This window comes from Hemicordylus capensis, chromosome 3 (assembly GCF_027244095.1).
Source record: "Hemicordylus capensis ecotype Gifberg chromosome 3, rHemCap1.1.pri, whole genome shotgun sequence".
In the NCBI taxonomy this organism is placed as follows: Eukaryota; Metazoa; Chordata; class Lepidosauria; order Squamata; family Cordylidae; genus Hemicordylus; species Hemicordylus capensis.
Window position 1 is genome coordinate 308,515,984 of NC_069659.1, and position 24,180 is coordinate 308,540,163.

The window sequence follows — 24,180 nt, forward strand, 5'->3', positions numbered from 1 at the left end:
CATAAACAAATTGAAACAAAAATTTTAAAAATTTAAAACCACAATTCTAGTTAAAAAGCTTGGGTGAATAAATGTGTCTTTAGAGATTCTTCAAAAGCTGTCAGAGTTGGAGAGGTTTTCATTTCAGCAGGGAGTGCATTCCCAAGTCTCGGGATGGTAACAGAGAAGGCCCATCCCTGAGCAGCCACCAGACAAACTGGTGGCAACTGTAGATGGACCTCTCCAGATGATCTCAATGGGCGATGGGTCTCATAGAGAAAAAGACATTTTCTTAAATACCCAGTTAAATAAACAGGGCCAAAGTAATTATTTGTTAATTACACTTCTGTACCACCCCATATACTGTATCAGTCTCTGGTGATTAAAACAAAATAAAATTAGTACAGTGAAAAACAACAATTAATTACAACAATAAAATAAAATAATAAATAAAAACAAATAATGTGTTTTAAGGTTCTCTTAAAAGCTGACAAAGAAATCAAGCCTTACACCTCATCAGGGAGTACATTCCAAAGCTCAGGGGCAGCTACTAAAAAGACCCAACCCTCCCTGAGTCACTGCCATCTGTACAGGTAGCTATAGGCAGACCTTCCCTGAAGGCATTCTCTTTAGTACCTTGGGCCCAGGGGTATAGCTATATTTGAGCAAATAGGTTCAAAGAACTGGGGACCCTGGCTCTTGAGGGGCCCCCAGCTTCATCCCTCCCTATTTTCTTCATTATCTCCCTGACTCTGAGGGACCACCGGGGAGAGGGATGAACACTGGCCCCCTCTCTCCTAGCTACGCCCATGTTTGTGCCTAAACCATTTAGGGCTTTATAGGTAATTACCAGCACTTTGTATTTTGACCAGAAATATATCAGCAGCCAGTGTAATGTTTTTAAAACTGAAATAAAACCTCTTTCGGAGCCTCGATGAGGGGAGCGTGCCTCTCTTGGTTCTATTAGATCTCTCATCGGCTTTTGATACCATTGACCTTGCTATCCTTCTGGATCGTCTGCGGGGATTGGGAATTGGAGGCACAGTTTTGTGCTGGTTCTGTTCCTACCTTAGTGGATGGTTTCAAGACAGTTTGCATTGGAGAGGCTCATGGCCTCTCTCTCATGGAATGCCGCAGGGCTCAATCCTCCCTTGCTTTTTAACATCTCTATGAAGCCACTGGGTGAGGTCATCCATTGGTTTGTGGTGACACAATTGTACACTGCCACCCCAGGACAATCTGGGGATGCTGTGAATGTGTTGACCCAGTGTCTGGAGGCTGTAATGGGCCACCATCAACCGACAGGCCCTGGCAACCAACCATAACTCATGCCCTCATCACCTCTCTGTTGGACTACTGCAATGCGTTCTACCTGGGGTTGCCTTTTAAGACAACTCAGAAGCTTCAGCTGGCCTAAAATGCCATGGCCAAGCTGCTTATGGGCAGCAGAAAATATGACCATGTTTAATCTCTGATGCGGTCACTGCATTGGCTGCCAGTTTGCTTCTGGGTCCAATTCAAAGTGCTGGTTATCACCATAAAACCCTTCAGGTGTTTACCTTCCTGTGTACCTTCAGGACCGCCTCTCCCATACAACTTCAACCCACCCAGTGAGGTCATCTCAGCAGGGGTGTAGCTATAATTGAACGAGAGGGTTCAAAGAACACGGGCCCCCAGCTCCTGAGGGCCCTCCAGATCCCTCCCTCCCTATTTTCTGCATTGTCTCCCTCACTATGGGGGGCCGCCCAAGAGAGGGATGAACACGGGCCCCCTCTCCCCTAGCTATGCCCCTGCATCTCAGGTGGGCCTTCTCAGAGTTCCGGGCCCAGGGGAGGTACATGGGGCCTGGGCCCATGGGAGGGCCTTATCTGTTGCAGCCCCCTCCTTATGGAACACCCTACCTCATGAGATTCATAATGCCACCTTCCTTCTGTCCTTTAAGAAGCTTTTGAAAACTTCTCTATTTTGCCAGGCTTTTAGGTGTGTTTGTGTTTCCTCTTGTTTTTGCTGTCGTGTTGGTGGTGTCCATCAATCCCTCCTGTATTAGACTGGATCAGTTTCAATCTGTGATGCCTGATGACATGGACAAGCTGCGTGGGGTGGTGCAGCCTACCACTTGTTCTCTGAATCCTTGCCTGGCTTGGCTGCTTCTGTCTAGCAGGGAAATTGTTGGAGATGGCCTAGTTAATATCATTAACTCATCACTGAGGGAGGATGAGATGCCTCCTTGTTTGGAAGAGGCAATAATTAGACCACTTCTTAAGAAGCTTTCCCTAGATCCTTCAGTGATGGATAGTTATATCTCCCATGGTTGGGCAAGGTGATTGAGAGAGTGGTGGCTAACCAGCTCCAGGCGGTTTTGGAGGAAACCGATTATCTAGACCCATTTCATTTAATTAGTTTTAAATGTTTTTTAAAATTGTTTTTGAATTGTTTTAATATTGTTTTGGGAACTGTGTTATAAATAGGGTGTGTTTTTAGGTCTTTTTAAATTTGTTGTACACTGCCCAGAGCCATTGGATGGGGCGGTTTAGAAATGAAATGAAATGAATAAATAAATAAATGAATAAGATTAGTCAATTTCAAACGCAATCTCAAAACAGTCATCTCAGAATAATCTCAAGCATGTGCTTGAGATTATTCTGAGATGACTATTTTAAGATTATTCTGTCCATGAAATTGACACAGTTGGCCTATAAACTAAAGCTGATAGAAGGAAGGCACTCCTGGTAGTCACCTCAGTTTGAGACACCACTGAGAGGCTTGGGTCCAGGATCCCCCTAAATTGCATAGTTGATGACTGCTCAAGCTGCACAATTTTCAGATGTTAATTGGGAGTCCTTGGGAGCAGAGACTGGCGAGTCCTTGTTAGCTGGCGGCGGTGGGGACCAGGAGTGATGCTGGGCCCATCCGTTCAGGCCAGCCTCTTCAAGCAACTGTGAGGTGCACCTGCGCAGTTTAGAGATCATTGCAAGCCCATGACGTCATGGGCTTGTGACAATCTCAACTGTGCAGGCACGCCTCACAGTTGCTTAAAGACGCTGGCCTGAACGGATGGGCCCAGCATTACTCCTGGTCCCCACCACCACAGGGGGAAGGGAGAAGAGAGAAGGACTACTCTGCTCCCCACCCCCCAAAGCCACCCCTCGGCCACAGTAGTATGTTTTCACTAAAGCGAGATTCCCACCAAGGTCAGTTTGATGTCTTTGGAAGCACCCCCCATACAAACCAGGCTGTTCCTACTGGATTTCAGCTCGTCCTGGTTTACGTCAGCATTTTGTAAATGCTGGTTTCCAGAAAAGTTTCCTGGAAAATCGATGCAAAGTGCTGACATCAGTCTTTACATTTACATGATAAGAGCAAGTTTTCAGGCTTTTTGCTCTTTGAAAGTTTTTGGAAGTGGGGAGATCTGGGAGGAGGATTTAGTCTTTTGCAGAAATGAGCATTTCCTTGCATGCCATCCAAGCTGGGATCCCTCCTCTAGAAAGGCATAGACCACAAGGAAAACACAGACCCTACACAAAGGAAAACTCGCAGTGGAGAGGGGAGGGGCTGCTCCCCGAATGCTGCGAGTTTCATTCAAAGTGACTTCCCTCATCGGATACTCCGAGAGCTGCCTGGAAACCCTGTGTGGGAAAGCTCCGGGAGATTTATTCTGCAAGTGCGAAGGCGTGTTGAAAGATTGTTTTGCAAGATTGTTTTGCAAATGCAGCCTGGGGTGCGTTGAAAGAAGGAACAGAGCAAAATATTTGGAACCTCACTTTCTAATTCTCTCTGCACAGTGGCGGAGTGAGGACACCGGCGGTCCCTGTCCATCCTGCCACCGCCAGCCCCCACCACCCCAGCCATGCCCCCTGCATCTGACGTCAGACGCAGGGGGTGTGGTAACATTAGCAAAGGGGGACTGTGCGCCTCGTTTGCAAGTAAACTTCAGCCAGCGCCGTGTTCGCAGTGCAGCCAGGAGCGACTCTCCGGGCTTGCAAAAGCAGAGACACATGTTCCCATTCAGGCTGAAGCCTTTCAGAAATGCTGCCGCTGGGTTACCAGCCTGGCCGGGAATGTGCCTCTCCGCTTTTGCAAGCAGGGAGAGGCACTCCCAGCCATGTTGCGAATGCATCACCGGCCGAAGTTCACTTGGAAATGGGGTGCGCAGCTCTGGATGCTAATGAGGCCAAATGCAGAGCGGCACCAGGTGCAGCCCCTGAGCACCGCGGCCCAGGTTCTTCCAACTCCCCCCCCCACTCCTGTCTCTACATGTGTAGAGAACAATTTGTTATGGGGCAGCTAACAAATAAAGATGATGATGATGATGATGATGATGAGTAAACTGACCTGCTGTCTGGATCCTTTGAAATATCATAAGAACACAAGAGAACAGCCCTGCTGGACCAGGCCCAAGGCCTATCCAGTCCAGCATCCCGTTTCACACAGTGGCCCACCAGATGCCGTTTGAATTGCTGGGCTACTTCGATTAAATAGATGGGGGAGGTAATCATAGCAGCAGCACCTCTGGATACAGCCATAGAAAACAGCTGAAAGGCAAGGGGAGTGCCACCTTAGGCTGGGAATGGCTGCTGACACAAAAGCCAGGGGAAGCAGTTCACTGGCCAACAGCAGCCTCTACCTCCTCCCCGGCCCAGCGGAGGCTCCCTTACTTCTGGGTAAAGGTGCATAGGAGCGGATTGTACTGCTGCTTTTCGGTGGGGGGTGGTGATGGCAGGAGATTGGCCATGCGGGGCAGGGAATATAGAAACTATTTTTAAAGGGAGAGGCACGAGAACAAAACTGGCCAAGGGCACCACGGCCCCTTGAGGCGGCACTGCTGTTTCTGCTTCCCAATCCAACCCATTCCAGCATACAGAGCATGCTGGCCATTTAAATGCCACCAGGAGGAGCACCTGTTAAAAATGAAATGGCGGGCGCTTTGCAGATCAGCTGACACTGGACGCCTGGATGGCGGCATTTAACTGGAATAGCCTGCTGCAGCCAGACAGGGATTGCACCTGGGCTTGGAAACTTATGCTGGTTGAGTACTTGCAATCCAGGCTGCACTAGGGAGTTGTGGGGGGGGAGTGCCAAACAGAAGACAGCCAGTGGGTATGGCGCTGCCCTGCTTGCTGTATGTCACCATCCCCTTCCCCTTGGCTTCTCTTGCGTCCAAAGACGGGGGGAGGAGGAGAAGGAGGAGGAGGAGGAGGAAGAAGAGAAAAACCCTCTAATAAACAGACACCCCACCTCACCCCCCCAAAAGCAGGGAGAGAAGGAAGGTCTCCCCATGCAAAGTGCACTCCTGTCAAAAGCCCCAGGAGAGGCCAGGCACAGAAAAAAACCAAGAAGCAGACAATGCCAAATTGTTAAAAATGCCCCAACCCCCTCCCCAAAGTAAATGTTGACCAGCTTAAACCCTAAGTGCAGATGGCTCTTTCTTGCTCCCTCCACAAGTAACAGCAGGCTGGCCAGCCTTCTGTAATTGAAGTTTGGCCTGCCTCCTTCCCTGCTTGTTCTCTGACCTCTGTCCGAGCGTTGGGAAGCCAGCGTCCAAACAGGAAATTAAATCCATGCACTTTTGACTGTTCCAGCCACCAGGTCTACTCGCGTTAAAAAGATCCTTGTTTGGGTGGAGGAGCCACCTAATGGCACAGTGGGGAAATGACTTGACTTAGCAAGCCAGAAGTTTGGGGTTCGAATCCCACCTATACCGGGCAGCAGCAATATAGGAAGATGCTGAAAGGGCATCATCTCATACTGCGTGGGAGATGGCAATATCGGAGGGTGAACCCCTTCTGCTGTATCCTACCAAAGACAACCACAGGGCGGCGGATTCTGACCACCCCAACTTCAGAAATTGTAAAGTAAGCCAGAAGGAGCGTGGCCCCCTCCTGGCAGGTTGTGGAAATGCCACCCCCCTGACCAAAAGCAGACGGTACAGAGAAAGCAAGAAAAACGGGAGAGGGACAGGGGAATTGATTTATTATGTTGTGGGGGGAGGTGCTTGGAGATGGGAAGGCGTTGCCCCACTTGCCCCTAGTAGCCCCCCCTCCTCTGGCTTAACTAATCATCTCGTGGGCTAAAGAGATGACTCCACGCTTGAAATCGGGTGCGTCTCTCGGCACGTGGTGGCGGGTAACTGGCTGGCGGGTGGGCAGCTGGAGCACTAGAAGAGCCTCGCCTTGTCTCAGCAGGGAGGCGGGAGAGGGCTTGTTTGCTTTCGCCCTTTCTGCAGCTCCTCTAAAGTCATTTTGGCTGTTGCGGGGCAGAAGCAACATGAAGGTCGAATTTGCCCCTCTCAAGATTCCCCTGGCGAGGAGGCTGCAGACAGCTGCTGTGCTTCAATGGGTCTTCTCCTTTGTGCTCCTAGGTAACTGCGGCTGTTTCTCCTCGGATGCTTGCTTATTCCTTGTGCGCGCGCATCCTCCTGTTTCTGTGATTAATTTGTTTAATTTTTATACCGCTTGACTCCAAAGACGGATCCTGTTATTGCGGCTGGCTTACCTATTTTGCACAATTGCTTGAGATTTAATCCACACTGGACATATTAATAAGGTTGACTTTTGAGTAAAAGTGCCTACGCCTGGGCTGCTAGGGTGCAATCCTAAACGCGGGTGCAGCCGCCCGTTTGCATGGGGGGTAAGATCACTGAGCTAAATGGGGATCATCACTCTCGAGCTACTTCTGCCTCCGTGGAAATAAAGACTTAGTTTGCAGATCCTTATTAAGGTGGCTTAGTTATCCCTTGCAGGAAGAATCCCTGGTTTTGAACTAATTGATACAGCAAGCAGAAGTAGGAGCAAAGTGGGCACCACTGACATTGCTGTGGGAGTAAAAGGGGGGTAGTTGGGGGTGTCAGTGTGTCTGTACTGTGGCACGTGGCCTACGTTGTTACTGAACTCTCAAGTTAAATAAAAATGACCTTACGAGCTCTATGCTTCAGAAAACAAAAAAACCCCTGTTAAACAAGTTTTATTGCTTGCTGTCACTTCATAGGTTAGATGGGGAGAGGCAGAGGGTCCAACCTTTACCCCTTCCCCCTCCCGTTGTAAAAATTAGCATAGCAAACTATTCTCTCTTCTGCAGTGCCATGTTCACTTAGTTGTGTCATTATCCTTCTGAAATTTCACTTGTCTCTCGTATCCTGCTTCCAGTTCAATGTGTTAAATCTAAGATCCTTCTTTTTTTTCTAATTCAGCCACTGAGTAGAGAGAACAAAGTTGCATATTGGTTCACTTCTTCCAGCCAATGCTAGTTTGTCTTCGACTTCTTTATCACATTCTTTCCCTCCTGTTTATTATTCTAGAGAATTGTTGATTTAGCCTCAATTGTAGCTGAGGGCTTAGCTGTAGCAATAAGAGTAGTTGTACCTTTGCGGGTTTGCCTGATGTGATGTTCATAGATGTAACTCCTGCTAACTTGGCAAAGAGGCACCTTTTAATGTGGTGATTCTCTTTATTTAGCAGGGGGAGAGTAACTGGCCCTGTCCACCCCCAGCACAGTACCTCCAGTGACTGTTGCTGGTGTCTTATGTTTCTTTTTAGATTATGAGCCCTTTCAGGATAGGGATCCATCTTATTTTATTTATTTATTTATTTATTTATTTATTTTTATTTTTCCTCAGTGTAAACTGCCCTGAGCCATTTTTGGAAGGGTGGTATAGAAATCAATCAATCAATCAATCAACGTTGCAGTGCTAATCAGCATAGTGTAGTGGTTAGAGTGCTGGACTAGGACCGGGGAGGACCATGAGACTTGCTGGGTGACTCTGGGCCAGTCACTTCTCTCTCAGCCTAACCTACTTCACAAGGGTGTTGTGAGGAGAAACTCAAGTATGTAGTACACCGCTTTGGGCTCCTTGGAGGAAGAGTGGGATATAAATATAATAATAATAATCAGGGAAGAGGGAATTACTGGAAATAGCAGTTCTAACAGGGTTTTTTGCACCATGGTCAGGACTGCATCTGTTGATACTGCTTGTCCTGTTTGGACCAATAGGGGTTCCATAAGCCTCACATGATTTGGAGGAAGTGTAGTCAAACTTTCAGAAAGATACATTAACATTGTATTTTATACAATCATAGTGTTGGAATGTAAGTTGCCTCGAGCTTTCTGGAAAGCTAGGGTAGAATTAAAAAAATCTAGTGTGCCTAAAAACAGACAATTCAGTCACTCTTGCCTGCCTGCCATCTGAGCCTTTATAAAGGTAAAGTGTGCCGTCTAATCAGTTTCGACTCCTGGCGCCCACAGAGCCCTGTGGTTGTCTTTGGTAGAATACAGGAGGGGTTTACCATTGCCTCCTCCTGTGCAGTGTGATATGATGCCTTTCAGCATCTTCCTGTATTGCTGCTGCCTGATACAGGTGTTTGGGAAACATACAAGTGAGGATTTGAATCAGCAACCTCTGGCTTGCTAGTCAAGTTATTTCCCACTGCACCATTAGTCCAGCTCATGGACTAGTGTGCTAAATTATTTCAACAGCCTTTATGACTGTAGAAATAAGGTTTAAAGTAGGATTTCTTCCTTTCTTGCAAAGACTCATGTTTAAAATGTGCTAGAAAGTTCTCTCTCTCTCTCTCTCTCCTCTCTTTTGGAAGATTGCCGAATGTTGAACAGAGATGAAACATATGTGTTGTACGTTTTGGGAAGCCAAGAGACTTCATTGCATGTGTTCATTTCCTTTATGTGCTACCACAGAACATGAATTCTCTCATGTTCAGTCCTGTGTATTTTCTGTCCTGAAGACAGACTAGTACTGCCTAGGTCAACCCATTGGCTAGGGTTGACCTAGTATAGGTCTAATTCATTTCAGTACCACATCCAAGTGAAGGTATTTAGGATTAATAGGATCAATACCCTCGTAATACAGAGCCTATGATCTAAATAACTTCTTGTGATGGAATCCACCTCCGCCACTTAGGGTAGTGTTTTCATATGAGTTTGTCATCGTTGCAGTTGGAGGAACTTTAGGCGGAACTTTAATGTAGCTAATCCGCAGACTGTATGTCCCTCCATGCTGCTGCCTATGTCTAGCACCCCACCAGTGCTATTGCAGAACAGAGTTTCAATTGTGCAATTTTAAGCTGTTGCAGAACACCCCAATTAGAAATTCATAACTAATACTTTTCTTTCTACAACATGGGTAGTATTCTCCTATAAACCCCAAATATCTGTTCAGCAGTAGTAGATAAAAGAGAATTTAGCTTGTAAGGAAAAAAATGTTTTTTTAAAAAAGCATTTGAAAACCCACCTCTTCACCCAAGCTTTTTCAGTTCTTTAAAATTTTAAGATTTTAATTTATGGGTGATTTTTAAATTGTTAAATTGTTTTAAGTTTTTGTATATGTTTTAACTTGTTTTATGCTATTGTTAACCACCCAGAGATGAAAGTTTGGGGCGGTGTAAAAATTTGTTTGATTAATAAATAAGGCATAGAAGGTTCAAATCCAGAGACAACTTAGAGTAGTGTAACTAATAACAATAACGTTGTTGTTAGGAAATCTGATAGTTTGGAATACAAACATAAACTACATGAGGCAGCATGCAGACTAGTTAACAATAAGCGTAATTGAAATCAGTGAGACAAGTTAGGCATCACTAACTTAAGATCCACTTACTTCAGTAGGACTCAGTCATGACTGACATAGTCTGGATGCTGCCCAAGATGGTATTCTTAAAACCTCTCTAGTCCATGGATCTATATTTGCTTTATTTACAGAGTTCTGAAAGTCCCAGCCCATTTCCAAAGCTGGATCAAAACACCAAGCAGGCAGCCTCCATTGACCTAAAGCATGAAACCAATAATTGCCCCCCTAGCAAAATTATTTCCTGATAAATTGTAGTCCTGCTCCTTTAATTGGGAGAGGCTGTCAAGATTGGACAAAGGATGACCACCACCTACCACTTGTTACATAAACCAATCAATATCTTAAAAGTATTGGTGATTGCAGAGCAGGGCTTTTGAAAACTTGATCAAGGAACCAAACTATGCATGATGAGACCGTAATGATGTCTTTGCAAGCATGCTAAGAATTCAGTCGTACAAAAACCTTTGGTTTAAGAGAAAAGTTAAGTTGGCTTTACATTTTCACTTATGCTTTATAACTTCAAAAAAGAAATTCTAAGTTAAGGTGCTCATCTTAACTTGCACGCCATATAAGCCATAAATACTTTTTAGTGTCTCCTATATCATGGCTTCGTGCATCTTTGCATGATAAGATTATTTTCTTCAGAATATGGGAAGCTCCTATATCTGGCAGCAGCAATATAGGAAGATGCTGAAAGGCATCATCTCCCTACTGCATGGGAGAAGGCAATGGTAAACCCTTCCTGTATTCTACCAAGAAAACCACATGGCTCTGTGGTCACCAGGAGTTGACACTGACTTGACAGTACAACCTTTCCTTTCCTATAACAGGATATGCTTGAGCCCCGATCTGGATTGGGACCATGGAGAGAATTAGGGAGGGTGTAATTTTGCTCCCTGCCCCCCTGCTGGTATGGCTCCCCCTGCTGGTGAATTTGGCAAGGAAAAAACTGACACTTTGGCATGCTTGCAACCACAATCTGCAGAACACAACCTCTCATTACTGGAAGTGCACACAGCTTTCATACATCCCTGGCAGTTTAGTTTCTAAGCATTTCGCACAAACAGATACACTTTTAGCTTTTTTTGCCACTAGATGTAGTATCTTGCTCTCTTTTTTAAAATAATAATAATAATTTAAAAATGTGGGGTTTCTTGTTCTTCTGAACTAAATATTCTACAAAGATCATAATACCAGCTTCACCAATTTTTAGATCCTCAGAATTCTTTCTCGGAAATGGAACGTTGGGAAAACAAGAATAAGAGAATACTTCGTACTGGCATTCAGAAATATGATCTGCTGCATAGGCTCTGATCCACAGCAATGCACACAGCCAGAGTTCTGGCACGTGGACATGGCCTGGAGGCAGAGCCTACTGAGTTGAGATGAAGCTTGCACATAAACACTCAGTTCATCTATGTTGTGCAGTTGTTTCATGTGCTTACTAGTTCCTGGCCCCCAAACAGTGTCATCTGTACATGATATTGGACCCTCACAGGTTAATCCAAGACAGAGAAGGTCACTGTGCAATAACTTACATGGAGTGGTGATCAGTAAAGTGAATGAAAATATAGTCCGGAGCCCAAGTCACACACATGCAGGATGTGGTCCATGAATTAAACATGCAGAAAGCAGAAATATGCACACAATAAGGCAGCCAATATAATCATGAACTGGGTAGGGCAAGCATCCTATGCAGCCTTGTTATGCACGCTCCCAATTTTTTGTCATGTGTGAGCTAAAACCTAGGTAGGAGGAGGGGGAAAGTGATCAGATGGGAGATGGGCACAGGCTACCCAGCACTTTTACCCAGCAAATTACTGAGGGCAAATAAAATGCCATCTGAGCCTGTGCCTGCCTCCCACACAATCACTTTCTCCTTCTCCTACCTAGGTTTTAGCTCTCACACATGACCAAAAATAGGGAGCGCGAACAGCTCCTGAAGCTGGGTAGGACACTTGTCCTACCCAGTTTATAACTATGTGAACTGCCTTAATATATACCACTTATTACAAATACACAGAGCACCAAGAAACTTAAGCACTTTCTTTCACTTGAATCATACACTCAGGACAATGAAACCCAGACTGAACCTCAGATCCACACTCCCTCCTTCCCTCTTCCTTCCCACCCAAGAGAGGAGACAAGCCTGCCCTGGTCCATGGCGGCTGCTCTGCTGCATTTAGTGGCTGCAGCCTATAGAGCACTTCTCTGGTCTTCTGTGGATGTGCCATGTGCTACTCATCTTCCCAGGTCAGCTACTGCATATTGTAATGTAGGCAAGGAAGAACAGATGGTCAATGGGTATGAGTGGAGTAAGTTAGCCTATGAAGTTCCTCCCCGCCATCCACCTTCCTCCTGTCTGCTGTTGCTCTCCACCATTGCTGGTGTAAACATGAATGTTGCATCACCACTGAGCAAGCTGGTTTGAGCAAGCTGGTTCATCCTCACTATTGTTCCCCCAGTCCAAGGGTAAGGCTTCGCGGGGTGGGGTGGGTTGGGATGGGTTGCGGGTAATAGCAGCATGTAATAGCCAAAATAAAATTTGCACATATGGGACAGCAGCATTTGCACTTACACACCTACTTCCAAGCCTCCAACCTGATGGGTATATGTGTATGCAAAAAAAGGAACAACATTAAATTAAGAGAGCATAGGAAGCCAGGACCTTTCCCACACACAGCTTCCAGCTCTCGGGGTAAATACTGAGCGAAGCCACTTTGAATTACACTCGCAGCATGAGGAAAGCAGCCCCTCCCTTCAGCTCTCAGGTTTCCTTTTGGTGCAGGTTCACTTTGCATGCCTCTGCGTTTTCCTTCTAGCCAATGGGGAGAGTGGGAGTGAGAGAGAGTGCTCCTTGGGTAGGAATACAATGTTGCCTCTTCAAAACTTCGTTTCCTAGAATGGGAGCATTTGTATACACTAACAGATTTCTCCCCTTTTTTTCCAACACATGCATGGTATTTTAACCAGCGAAAACCTTAAGCAAGCAGACTAATATTGTTCAAAAAAGTCAATTTGAGCAAACACAGAGGTTTTACTTTTGTAACTAGAACTTAAAGAGTTTGCTTCCTGCAGCCAGGCAATCCAGCTCGGTTTGCATTTCTTAAGAGCTATATCTGCATTACTAAAGATCATTTCCCTCTTATGTTAATGATTCAACTTCAGTGCCTCTCCCTACCTGCTCCAGCCAGAAAACTCACTTAAAACCAGCATTTTAAAAACCTGGAAATACATTGAGATAAGCTAGAATTTGTAAGACAAAGCCCGATTTGTGTGTGGAGTGCTTCCAAGGATATCGAATGGACTTTGGGGTAAGTTTGGCCGGTTTGTGAATGCACACTCTCTCTTCTTTCTGAAGGAGATTCGTGGTAACAGCCCGGTGTGGAAATGTTCCAGGCTTCCTGTCTCTTATTTGGCACATTTATATACTGCCAAAAACAAGTATCTCATGGCAGTTTGCAAATGGGTTAAAATTATAACAATAAAATCAACGATTAAAAACAAACAATCAACATTAAAATCACATTTAAAACCAAATTTAGAATACAACTAAACGCCTGACTGAGCAGGAAGGGCTTCAGTTCTCTTCTGAAAGCCATCCGAGATTATGCAGCTCTAATTTTCGACAGTGCATCCTCTTGTCTTCCAACCAGTGTCAGGCTGGGTATTTTTCCAGTTGAGTGGGAACCTTATGTGCATCTATTCAACTAATTAACACATTTCATAGGCAGTGGCTCCGTTTTGCACATTGTACTTAGGCCATTTTAAGCAACATTGTACAATTAACTAAAAATATATTATTTCCCATCTTTTGGAGAGTTCTCCAACATCTCTGGATTTCCTGCAGTGAGCAGGAGGTTGACTTAGATGGCCCTACAAGGCCCCCTTCAGCTCTTTGCTTCAATGTAATTGGTCATGTTTATTCTTTTTATTATTACAAGCTGACCCCCGCACAGAGCATCTGTGCGTTTTTGGGGGCCGGCAACCTCCCCCCCCCGCCCCAGTCTCCGGCCGGGCTGCTGCCGTCTCCTCGCCTGGCTTCCGCACTGGGCCGGATCCGCCGCCTCTCTCCCCCTGCCCCAGTCTCCGGCCCGGCCAAGTGCCGCCGCCTCCATCGCCTCCGCTTTCGGGCCGGGCCCGCTGCCACTGGCCTCCCCGGCCGGGCCGGGCCCACCGCCACCCTGGTCTCCATGGCCCAGCAAGGCCCGCCGCCGCCTCTGTCCTCCACCACTGAGACGCGCCTCAGCCAATCAGGTGCGTCCCTCCGCTCCGCTGCCCAGCCAATCAGCTGGGTTGCTGAGACGCATCCCCACAGAGGCTGAGGCATGTCTACAAGAATTAAATATATTTTATTATTATGCTAAATTTGGAGCCCACAGTACTAATACAGTTTCTGGCAAAAGAAATGAAGAGCATGCCAAGAACTTCCAAATTAAGAACATGTGTTTCATTGGAATTCCACATTGCGTTGAGGAGGAGGAGCTGGAAAAGAATGAAGAATTGGAAGGAGGGTTATATTTCTATCAATCCAGAGACAGCCAGAAGTCTAAATGTATCCTGTAATAGCAGAGCCTTTGTGATATTTCTCCATGACTAATAGCAACTTGCAGTCCTGTGCCTGAATTTGTCAAAGTCAAACTCTTTTTCAACTTCTGGCTTGCATTTCATCAGTCTCGCCTTTACTCTAGTTTGTGCCAAAAACAGAACAGATACCCACTGCTAGCTGAGCAGAGGAGCCATTTATAAGTGGTGATTCTCTTTATTTAGCAGGGGGAGAGCAACTGGCCCTATCCAATCCCAGCACAGCATCCCTCCAGTGGCTGTTGCTGGTGTCTATCTTATGCTTCTTTTTTAGATTGTGAACCCTTTGAGGACAGGGAATCGTTTTATTTATTTATGTATATCTACATAAACTGCTTTGGGAACTTTTGTTGAATATAAATATTTGTATGTGTATAACTACAGCAGTTGTGCTCTTATTAATCATCCATAAAGATCAATGACACGGTGTTGTGGATAAAGATGAACGAGGCTTCTTGGAGCTTGAGACGTGGGGTGGGGGGGAAATACAGCTAAGCAGACAAGGTTCCTATCGTTCATTCTTAGGTCAAGCAAGGAGAATTCTAAATATGGATGGGCGGGCCTTTACTGAACAGACCTTTCTAGGCCTAATTTAACTGGCAAAGACTACAACAAAATAAATACAAGAAAATAGCATGTGAACAATTGGCAGAAAGGGACTATTCTTCACCCTAATGTGTTGCACAACTTGCTTGTTCCTTTGCCAGGGAAGAGAATTGACTTTCTGCCATCCCATTCAAAGCTCTGGCAGTGCAGATCTGCTGCCATTCATTATTCATTCATTATTAGAAGCTAGAGCCATAGCAATGGATAAGGGTCCCCTGCTTAATCCAATTAGTGTCATGTTTCATTTTACATGTGCAGAGCACCCTGTGTGGATGAATCGCAAAGGAAAGAGCTTGCTTCAGGGCAGCGGCTGCTTCAGGACAGAAGCTTGCTTCAGTACTCCATGGAAGTCCTATTGAAATTTAGTTGAGACAGGAAGATGCTGAAAGGCATCATCTCATACTGCGCGGGAGATGGCAATGGTAAACGCCTCCTGTATTCTACCAAAGAAAACCACAGGGCTCTGTGGGCGCCAGGAGTCGGAATCGACTTGACAGCACACTTTACCTTTAGTCCTTGTAACTCCTGAGTAGTACTATTGAGTAACTTAATCTGGACATCAGCCAGTGACTTGAGTGGAGTTTTCGCCCCCTCTGTGTCTCTTATCCTTTTATAATATCAAAGTATTTTCTTCAGCATCCTGGCAACAAGTTGGTTAGATAAGGTGTTATAAAAATGTGCACAATATACTGGTCTTTTAAAATTAGGAAACAGAAGGTTTACTAATTGTACATACAGTTCCATACTTTCTAACACTTCACTGATGAAAACAGAGACACTTCTTAAATGCCCACCATCTTGATTATTACATATTGCTGAAGGCTCTTCTCTGCCTCCTATGATAGTCCTTCATCTGTCATTATGTTTGACTACCTTCAGAAACAAGGGTTAGGAAACTGACTGTAAAACATCTTGTTTGTTTTGAAAACATGTTTAGTAGAATGCTTCTCCAGAATGGATCAGATTGTATGGATTGATTCCTGGTAAATGGGGACAGTTGGAGGGTATGATGAAGTTCATAAATATTAAGCTTTGGAAGGATGGGAAGTAAGCATTTGAAATAAAATGCAACAGCAAAGGAATTATAAAGGATTTTACATGTATCTTATCTGGTGGTCAGTCAGGAGCAGAACAACTCTGCCTACATGTGTTTTGTAAAAAATAAAGCACAATCCAGTGTCCCTCCCACTTGCCAAGCATATCTTTCTCTCTCTCTGGTTCCCTGAGAATGTGTTCATAGAGGGAAGGCTTAACTGCCGCCAATCTGTATTGCTACATTAAAGTAGCATTCGAATTGACTGTGAGGGGCAGTTCAAATATAACCCCCTCCCCCAACACACACGATCTTGAGTCTGTGGGATGGCATGCTGGCAGTGGGTGGGTTGTGCATGCATATATCCCACATTGCATGGTGGGAGGGATCAGAACCAGCCCATTCAATAAAAACCAAGACCACAGTTATGGGAAGAGAAGCCGTACGTGTAGAAGAATCAAGGGAAGGTTTTCTGATTGTGAGGGACAGAACCAACTAAAGCCACAAGAGGAGCAGTGGCCCAAAGACACGTTCAGATTCTCATTGGGTTGATTTGCAGGGCCTGTCAAGCCTAGGTAATTAGCCATCAGCTAATTTTTTTCTTTGAGTTTGCTTTGACAGACATGCAGATATTGACAGATGGAGTTTCCTATATTGCGGCCAGTCACCTTTCACCTAGAACCTTCCATTTACACAGTTTGGTGGTTGACTTTTTTTTTAAAATAAAAGCCACTGAAGGAATCTCCTCAGTAGTTTTTAATAAGTGAACTCATGACTTAGAGAAACTAGTTTATTGATCTCTGATTCATGAGCTCACTGAAACTCCAGCGAGTGTGACTGTGTGTCTTTTAGTGTTTCCCCAAAGGCCTAAATTCTTTTGACTTTACACTTGCCGTTAAGGAGGGGAGGGCTAGGAACATCTCAAGATTAGCCCTCCCTTGGCTCTAAAGCAAAGTAAAGCTTTTGTTGCTATCTGGATTTCATGGGCCTCTGTGAAGCCTTTTGAATAGCATCATCTGGGAGTCATTCGCGCGTGGCTTCATGCTGTGGGGTAAATGCTGAGCGAAGCCACTTTGAATTATACTTGTGGCATTGAAGGAAGCAGCCCCTCCCCTCTGCTCTCGGGTTTGCTTTGTTGCAAGTTCACTTGGCATGCCTCCATGTTTTCCTTCTAGCCAATGCGGGGGGGGGGGGGGGGGAGGGAAAGAGATTACTAAAGAGCTACATCTGCATTTGTAAAGAGAGTATCCCTCTTACCATGCCTACCTTTTTTAGAAACTATTTTGGGGCGGCAGCGTTCCTTCCTGCCTCCATCGTTTGCAGGAAATACCGGAAGTAACAAGTGCATGTGTGCCCGCCGTGCACGTCGTGTGTTGCATGTGTGACACACGCGTGCTTGATACTTCCGGTATTTCCAGCAAACAAAAGGGGCGGGAGCAGGTAGGAATGCTGGTGCCCCAAAATCATTTCCAAAAAATGGAGCGCCGGTGGGGGAAAAGTGGTGGGAGATTGCAACCCCCCACACACACACCCTTAAAGGGAGATTTCCCCCCCCCCCACCGCTGGCGCCGGACCATGCCTCCGCAGTTCTGTGCACATCCCTAGTGTGGTGCCTCCGGTCCAGATGCAAGAGGTATTTCCTGGTATATTTCCTGTGCTCATTCAATACTTATATACTCTTCCTCACCCGCCCACCCCCACCACCCCTTTTCTTCTCTCTATGTGCATATGGGGCTGCAAAGGAGGGAAGGAAACCATAGGCAGGAATTCAAAGGGGGAGCTGCAGTGGTAGGAGGGAACACTGGGAGGGAGTGTTAATGAAACTGACCCAGCGGTGTTTGTTCAGCACTCCGGATGTTTGGACTTTGGTGGGGAATTAGCTGTTAAATAGGGTTGCCATGCTTCTCCGTGGATCCAGCTTCTTATCGGTGCGAGGCAAGCTGGGTGGGTTGGCAGAAGGACCGATCCAAATGGTGATTTCAAGCTCTTTGTAGGCTGCAAGAGAGCATATGGAATGCTCCGTGGAGCACAAGGGAGTACCTGTTGCAATGGAGTCCCAAGTAAAAGGTGGCGGGGCGGGGGACACTGGTTCATGGAACTGGGGACACTTCTATCCCAAAACGTGCTTTGGGGGCAGGTTCCTATTGTCATGCTTTGCTGAATAGAAGGGCCTGTTCAGAATGCATTGTTTCTGATCGTTCTTTCCTGGGTGAAACAATGGGGGTGTGCCTTTTGCAAGTGAGGCTATTTATGATGAAAATCAGAGTATGCAGGTATGTGAAAGAATATCTGTGTCAGGATGGACTCTCCAACAATCCTGTCAATAATTTCAAGGGGTACACCTCTAAGCCACATCACCGACTCATCTCCTTTGTGATGGGGAGAAAATTACTTCACTCTCTTATCTACTTTCTCCCAGTTTGGCAAGATGGGTTCTTTAGCAAGCTGCGTTATCTCCTGTGAAAGGAGGAGAGTGAAGTGATTCACTCTAAGTACAGGGTGTCCTTGAAGGTTAACTCTGTATTCTTAACTCTTGAGTCTACTTAGCTGGGCCTTCCATCTGGAGAGAGGGGGTGCATCTTATCCTAATTTGCTTCATTTGCAGCCAAATCCAGAGGCAACTAGCCCATTGCCAACTAAGTGACCTGTCCCCATGTGTACCATAAACTGAGAGCTCACATTGCGGTGCAGCTCCTGAGCATATACAAAGTGCAGTCTCCAAGCTTGGAAATGCAACTGCAAACAGGGAAGCTCCTGGGAGCCAGGTAGAATAGACATAGCTTGTAATAGAAGTGAGATGCCTTGTAGTGTAGTGGTTAGAGAGCTGGACTAGGACCAGGGAGGCCCGATTTCAAATCCTCATTCAGCCATAAGACTTGCTGGGTGACTCTGGGCCAGTCGCTTCTCTCTCAGCCTAACCTACTTCACAGGGTTGTTGTTAGGAGAAACTTAATTATGTAGTACACCGCTCTGGGCTCCTTGGAGGAAGAGTGGGATATAAAATGTAAAAATAAAATAAATAAAAACATATTTTCAAATGCAGGGTGCATATGTGAATGGAATGCAGTTGGGAGAAATTGAGTAAGTGTGGTTTTCCTGCATTGACTTCCAATAGGAAAAAATGGCAAGAGTCCTCCATTCCTTATCCCCCCCCCCACCTGGCAAAATAAAAGTCTGGAAAACCTCTAGAGACAGTGGAATAGAATGTACTGCTTTGGACTGTTGGAGGAATCTATTTTTGAATGACACCCCCCCCCCATCCTCCTTCTTTACAAGAACAAATTAGATCATGGGTGCTGCTAAACAACTGTTCTTTGTTCCCCAAAGTGTGTGTGTGTGTGTGTGTGTGTGTGTGTGTGTGTGTGTGTGTGTGTGTGTGTGTGTCTGTAATAGTCATCTACCAAATATTCTCACCAAAGTTCATATTAATCAATTTAAAGCTGGGTATTATGCCTCCTTCTGATATCATGAATGTTATCAGAAAGAATGGCTGAAGTTCAAATATGGGTGGACTGATATGATTCCATGTCAGATCCAATGAGTCAAAACAAAATCAAGGAGAAGTTCCTATAAGGGACAAGTAATACCCCAAAGGTTTGATGAAATGTTCCAAAGGGTAAATATTGTCCATGAACAACAGCAAGAGGCTAGTCTCTGTTCCTGCACATATTTCAGTATTGATTTAGGGGCAGTGATCTTCGATTACTTATATGTAGGCACTACAAGCACAAAGCTAGAGAACTCCCTTGTCAGCAGCAGGAATGGTGGTTAGAAAATGAGAGTAACTTCTGACTCCGTAATAGTGCCCTTAGACATAGTTATTTATTTGAATTGTTGACTACCGTGGCTTGAAGGCAAAAATGGAAAAATACTGTCAGCACTTATAGGAACATAAGGAGGAACACAGGAAGCTGCCATATACAGAGTCAGACCATAGGTCAATCTAGCTCAGTATTGTCTACACAGACTGACAGCGGCTTCTCCAAGGGTGCAGGCAGGAATCTCTCTCAGCCCCATCTTGGAGAAGTCAATGGGAGGGAACTTGGAACCTAGATGCTCTTCACAGAGTGGCTCCATTCCCTGAGGGGAATATCTTACATTGCTCACACATCTAGTCTCCCATTCATATGCAACCAGGGCAGACCCTGCTTAGCTAAGGGGACAAGTCATGCTTGCTACCACAAGACTAGCTCTCTTCTCAGAGAAAAATGGCGCCACATCAGAGCACCACCGCTTCACCCCTCTATTGTCAGGAGCTCGAGTTAGTGTCTTTGCCTACAAGGTCTGAGCACTGCACCCTCCCATGAAGTGGGAGGTCTAAGCAGTACAAGGGGAATCAGTGTGTAGTGGTAAGCATGGCAGAGGAGGGTTGCAAAGACCCAGGGGCTGAAACCTAGCTAGCTCTCCCAGCCATGAAAATGATAGTTGGGGGCAACCTAAAGACAGGACCAGGAGGGCCTGACAACCAGAAGTGAGGGCATAAGCCAGGAACTGGAGTCAGGAAGCAAGCCAGAATTAACATTAAAGCCATGTAGACAAACATGGGGTCAAGCAATAAGCTGGAGATCAGGGTCAGAGTTCCAGGTCAAGTTAGGTAGGCAAACCAGAAGTCAGAGCCAAAAGTCAGAGAAGCCAAGTAGTCCAACTAGAGAAAACAGATGGAGTACACCAGTCGAGGAGACCTTTCTGAGTGCAGGCAGAAAGCAAGTTTATAAATTCAGAGGCGTAACTATAGGGGGGCAGGGGGGGCACGTGCCCCGGGCGCCATCTTTTATGGTCACATGGGGGGCGCCAACACGACAATTTTTTAAAAATTATTTTTTAATTTTTTGTTAATACAAATGTTTCCTGCTCAGTGCAGCAGCGCTGCAGCAGTCAAGGGAGCACGTAGGCAGCCCATCCCCCACGAGCGGTCCCTTCCGCGCCGCACGTGCCCCCCCCATTGCTTTGCTGGCGCCTGGCGGCCAGTCAGTGGCCTGGCTTGGCGGCGGCGGCAGGCGCTTGTGAGGAAAAACCTAAGTATAATGTAGCATGTTGTGGCGCGGGGGGGCGCCATTTCAGTGCTTGCCCCAGGCGCCATTTTCCCTAGTTACGCCTCTGTATAAATTAGTTAATGATTTCTTATGACAAGGCCACCCACCCATATTTTCACTTCGTAAACTTCAATTGTCTATTGAAGAATGATTTAATTTTCTGCATTTTCAGGCTGATCATTGGGCATTTATTTATCTTCAGTTTTAGGCTGGAACAGTGAGTCCCAAGCCCCTGTTAACAGGGCAAAGAGACACCTTTTAAAGTGATGATCCTCTTAAATTTAGCAGGGGGAGAGCAACTGGCCCTATCCAACCCCAGCACAGCATCCCTCATGTTTCCTTTTAGATTGTGAGCCCTTTGGGGATGGGGGATCATCTTAATTAGTTATGTATTTTTCTCAGAGAATGTTTAATAAAAGATGGTTGCAGGCTACTAGATGTTGGAGGGGTGATCTGTATGAGGGCCCACTTACACATATGCTTTCATCCTGACTGGTTATTGCATCATTTCGGCTTGAAATTCATAAGGTAGTTAATATGGCATTGCAGTTATCATTGCCCATTAAGGACGTTCATGTTTAGTTGGGGTACATCCCTAGCATATGGAATCTAGCACTACATCAAGAATTGTGGATTCTTTGCATTTGGGGTGTTGCCAAAAGGATTATAATACAACACTGGAAGGTCGGCGAGGTGAAGAAGAGGAATTTTCAGCAATTTCGTCAAACTTTAATGAATTGTTTATGCTTTGAAATAAAAGCTGTATATCCTTGAAGGAGGTGTACCCCACTTTCTTTCTTATCCCTTTCCCCCCTCCTGCATTAGTTGTGTCTCTTTATGTTTAAGGGATTTCTCCCCACCCCCCACATTATATTCACATGTATGATTCTTATCCTTGGTCATGTTTATCCACGGTAACATTATTGCAATAAAAGAAAAGAGAGAGACAGAAAAGGAAGCCTTTTGTGTGTGTCCTGGAAGGATCCAGTGAGCAGCCTGGCAGGGTGAGGTCAGTGCAGGCCCTGAGAACTCCTTGCCTAACAAGGATCCTGTAGTTTAGCGGGCAGCAGTATGCAGATTCTCTGATTCCCAGCACAGGTCAGTCCTGACAAAACCAAAACCAAACCTGCCTGAATTAAAGCAAGTATTATCTTTGGAAAACATTTGGGATTGGGTTTATTTTTTATTTTAATCTCGGAAGGAACTGAGTTCCGTGGCTTTCTTCTGAGTGGGCACTGGGGGTGCCTCTCTGTGTACCCTCAGTGACTGGAAGTGAGTAGCCATCAAGAGGCCACTCTTGGCAACCCATAGATCTCACAGTGAGAAAGGAGAAGAAGACTGCCTCGAAGCAAAGCCACGAGAGGAGAGTTGTAATGGTCATTTCAAATGTTTTGAGTTTTTCTTTTTCTTTTTTGTAGCACAATGTTGCTGTATGATCTTCATAATTTTTCTTTTTGGAGATTATTGGGTCATCTCAGTCTTTTATGCACTTTGGCTCTACCTTGACTGGGAAACACCGCACACTGGAGGGAGAAGATCCCAGTGGATAAGACAGTGGACTGTCTGGAAGTACTTTACGGAATATTTTCCAATTCATGTGAGTTAAACCTTACACAGTGAATTTTTCAAATTGTGACATGATGCTTGCCTGATGCCTCATTTGTTGTTTCTTAGCCTCCAGGCGAAGCAATAGGAACATTTATTTATTTAGTTAGTTAGTTAGTTAGTTAGTTAGTTAAATCTGTATACCCCCTTTCATTAAAAATAAATAAATCCCAAGGCGGTTCACACAAAAATTAAAAACAAGACTATAAAAATGACACACTTAAAATCTTAAGCTAAAAAAAACCCCACAAATCTGACTAAAAAGATTTAAAATACAAGCATAAGAACTGTACATAATACAAAGCAGCGGAGTAGAGACAATCATACAAAAGCCTGGGCAAAAAGCAAGGATTTAACATGCTTTCTAAACACTGTAATGGAGAAAAACATAGCAAGCTGACTTATACTGAGTCAGACCATTGGTCCATCCAGCTCAGTATTGTCTAAACTGACGGGCAGTGGCTCTCCAGGGTTGCAGGCAGGAGTCTCTCCCAGTCGTACCTGGAGATGCCAGGGCGTGTTAGATGCTTTTCCACTGCACTATGGTCCCATCCTGTAACAGGAATATCTTACAGCACTCACATGTGTTCTTTCATTCAAATGCAAGCCAAGTCAAATTCTGTTTAGCAAAGGGACAATTCATGCTTGCTACCACAAGACCAGCTCTGAATTATTTGCTCATGCTGTCAGTGGCTTTTAGTGATATCTGACCCTTTTAAATTCCATTCTGCTGCTTTTACTTTGTGTGTTCTTTTTCTTATCAGTCGTGTGTCTTTAAATTTTTTATTGATTGCATATATTTGTACACCGCCTAGAGATTACTATACTAGGCTGTATATAAATTCAATAAATAAATGATATATTTTACTGTATTTTAAAGTCCTTACTGTAAGCCACCTTGAAGCACTTTTGTAAATGGAAGTGTATAATATTTTAAATAATAAAGACCTATCAGTAGGGCTAGCGACTTGGATCAAATCCAGATCTGGCTTAGGGTTTGTCAGCTGTTTTTCCTGGAATATGCTCAGTGTGATGAGAAAAGCTGATGTGGTTTGCACCCCATCCAAGGTGGTGTTCCTGAAAAGACTCCATTTTGTTGTTGTTGTTTCAGGAAGTCAGTAGCTCATTAAAGAAGTAATGTCACTCGCAGTGTCTGGACAAAATGCAGAACATTGTCTTCCTTCAACCCTTTGGCTTGAAATGGTAGGCTGAGACAACCATTTGTGAGTGAATTTGCTTCCACATGGGTGCTGCAGCCTGTCATCTGAAGGCACAATACAGTCACTTGCAAATAAGTGAATCAGCCTGACCCTTTCCCCTCATCTTACTACTTGTACCATATTATGCTTGTGCTGTCACTTTGCACATGATGATTGTAAATGCACAAAAAAGCAGCACAGGACAGGAAGCAATAGTGAACATACTAACTTTGCTGCAACAAGTGTAATAATTCCAGGAAAGATGTCTCTCCCATCAAGCAAGTATAGATTAGTTCTGAGTGGAAAAAAGAGAACTTTGGCAGTCATGTTTGTTGTTAAAGCTGAATTTTGTAGTCAAAAGACAAAAGGTGAGATAATGGAGTTTGTATTCTAAATCTCTTAGCCTGCAATCCTTTGCATGCTTGCTTGGAAATAATGTACATTGAATTTGGCAGGATTTGCTTCTAGTAAACATACATAGGGTTGAAATGTTATGTACTCTTAATATGAAGTGTTAAGATAGTCAAAACACAAAGTGGTATATCTACACTATATAGTATATCATAC

The 24,180-nt window shown here is 45.0% G+C and overlaps 1 protein-coding gene across 1 annotated transcript in view; it reads left to right on the top strand.

Annotated features, from left to right (window-relative positions):
• The first annotated feature begins 6,243 nt into the window (after nt 1-6,243).
• Nucleotides 6,244-24,180, top strand: part of MOGAT1 (monoacylglycerol O-acyltransferase 1) — a 36,383-nt gene continuing 18,446 nt past the window's right edge. The window contains exons 1-2 of the mRNA XM_053310697.1: nt 6,244-6,337; nt 22,228-22,406. Coding sequence (XP_053166672.1) covers nt 6,244-6,337; nt 22,228-22,406 — 273 coding nt within the window. The remainder of the gene's footprint in view (nt 6,338-22,227; nt 22,407-24,180) is intronic.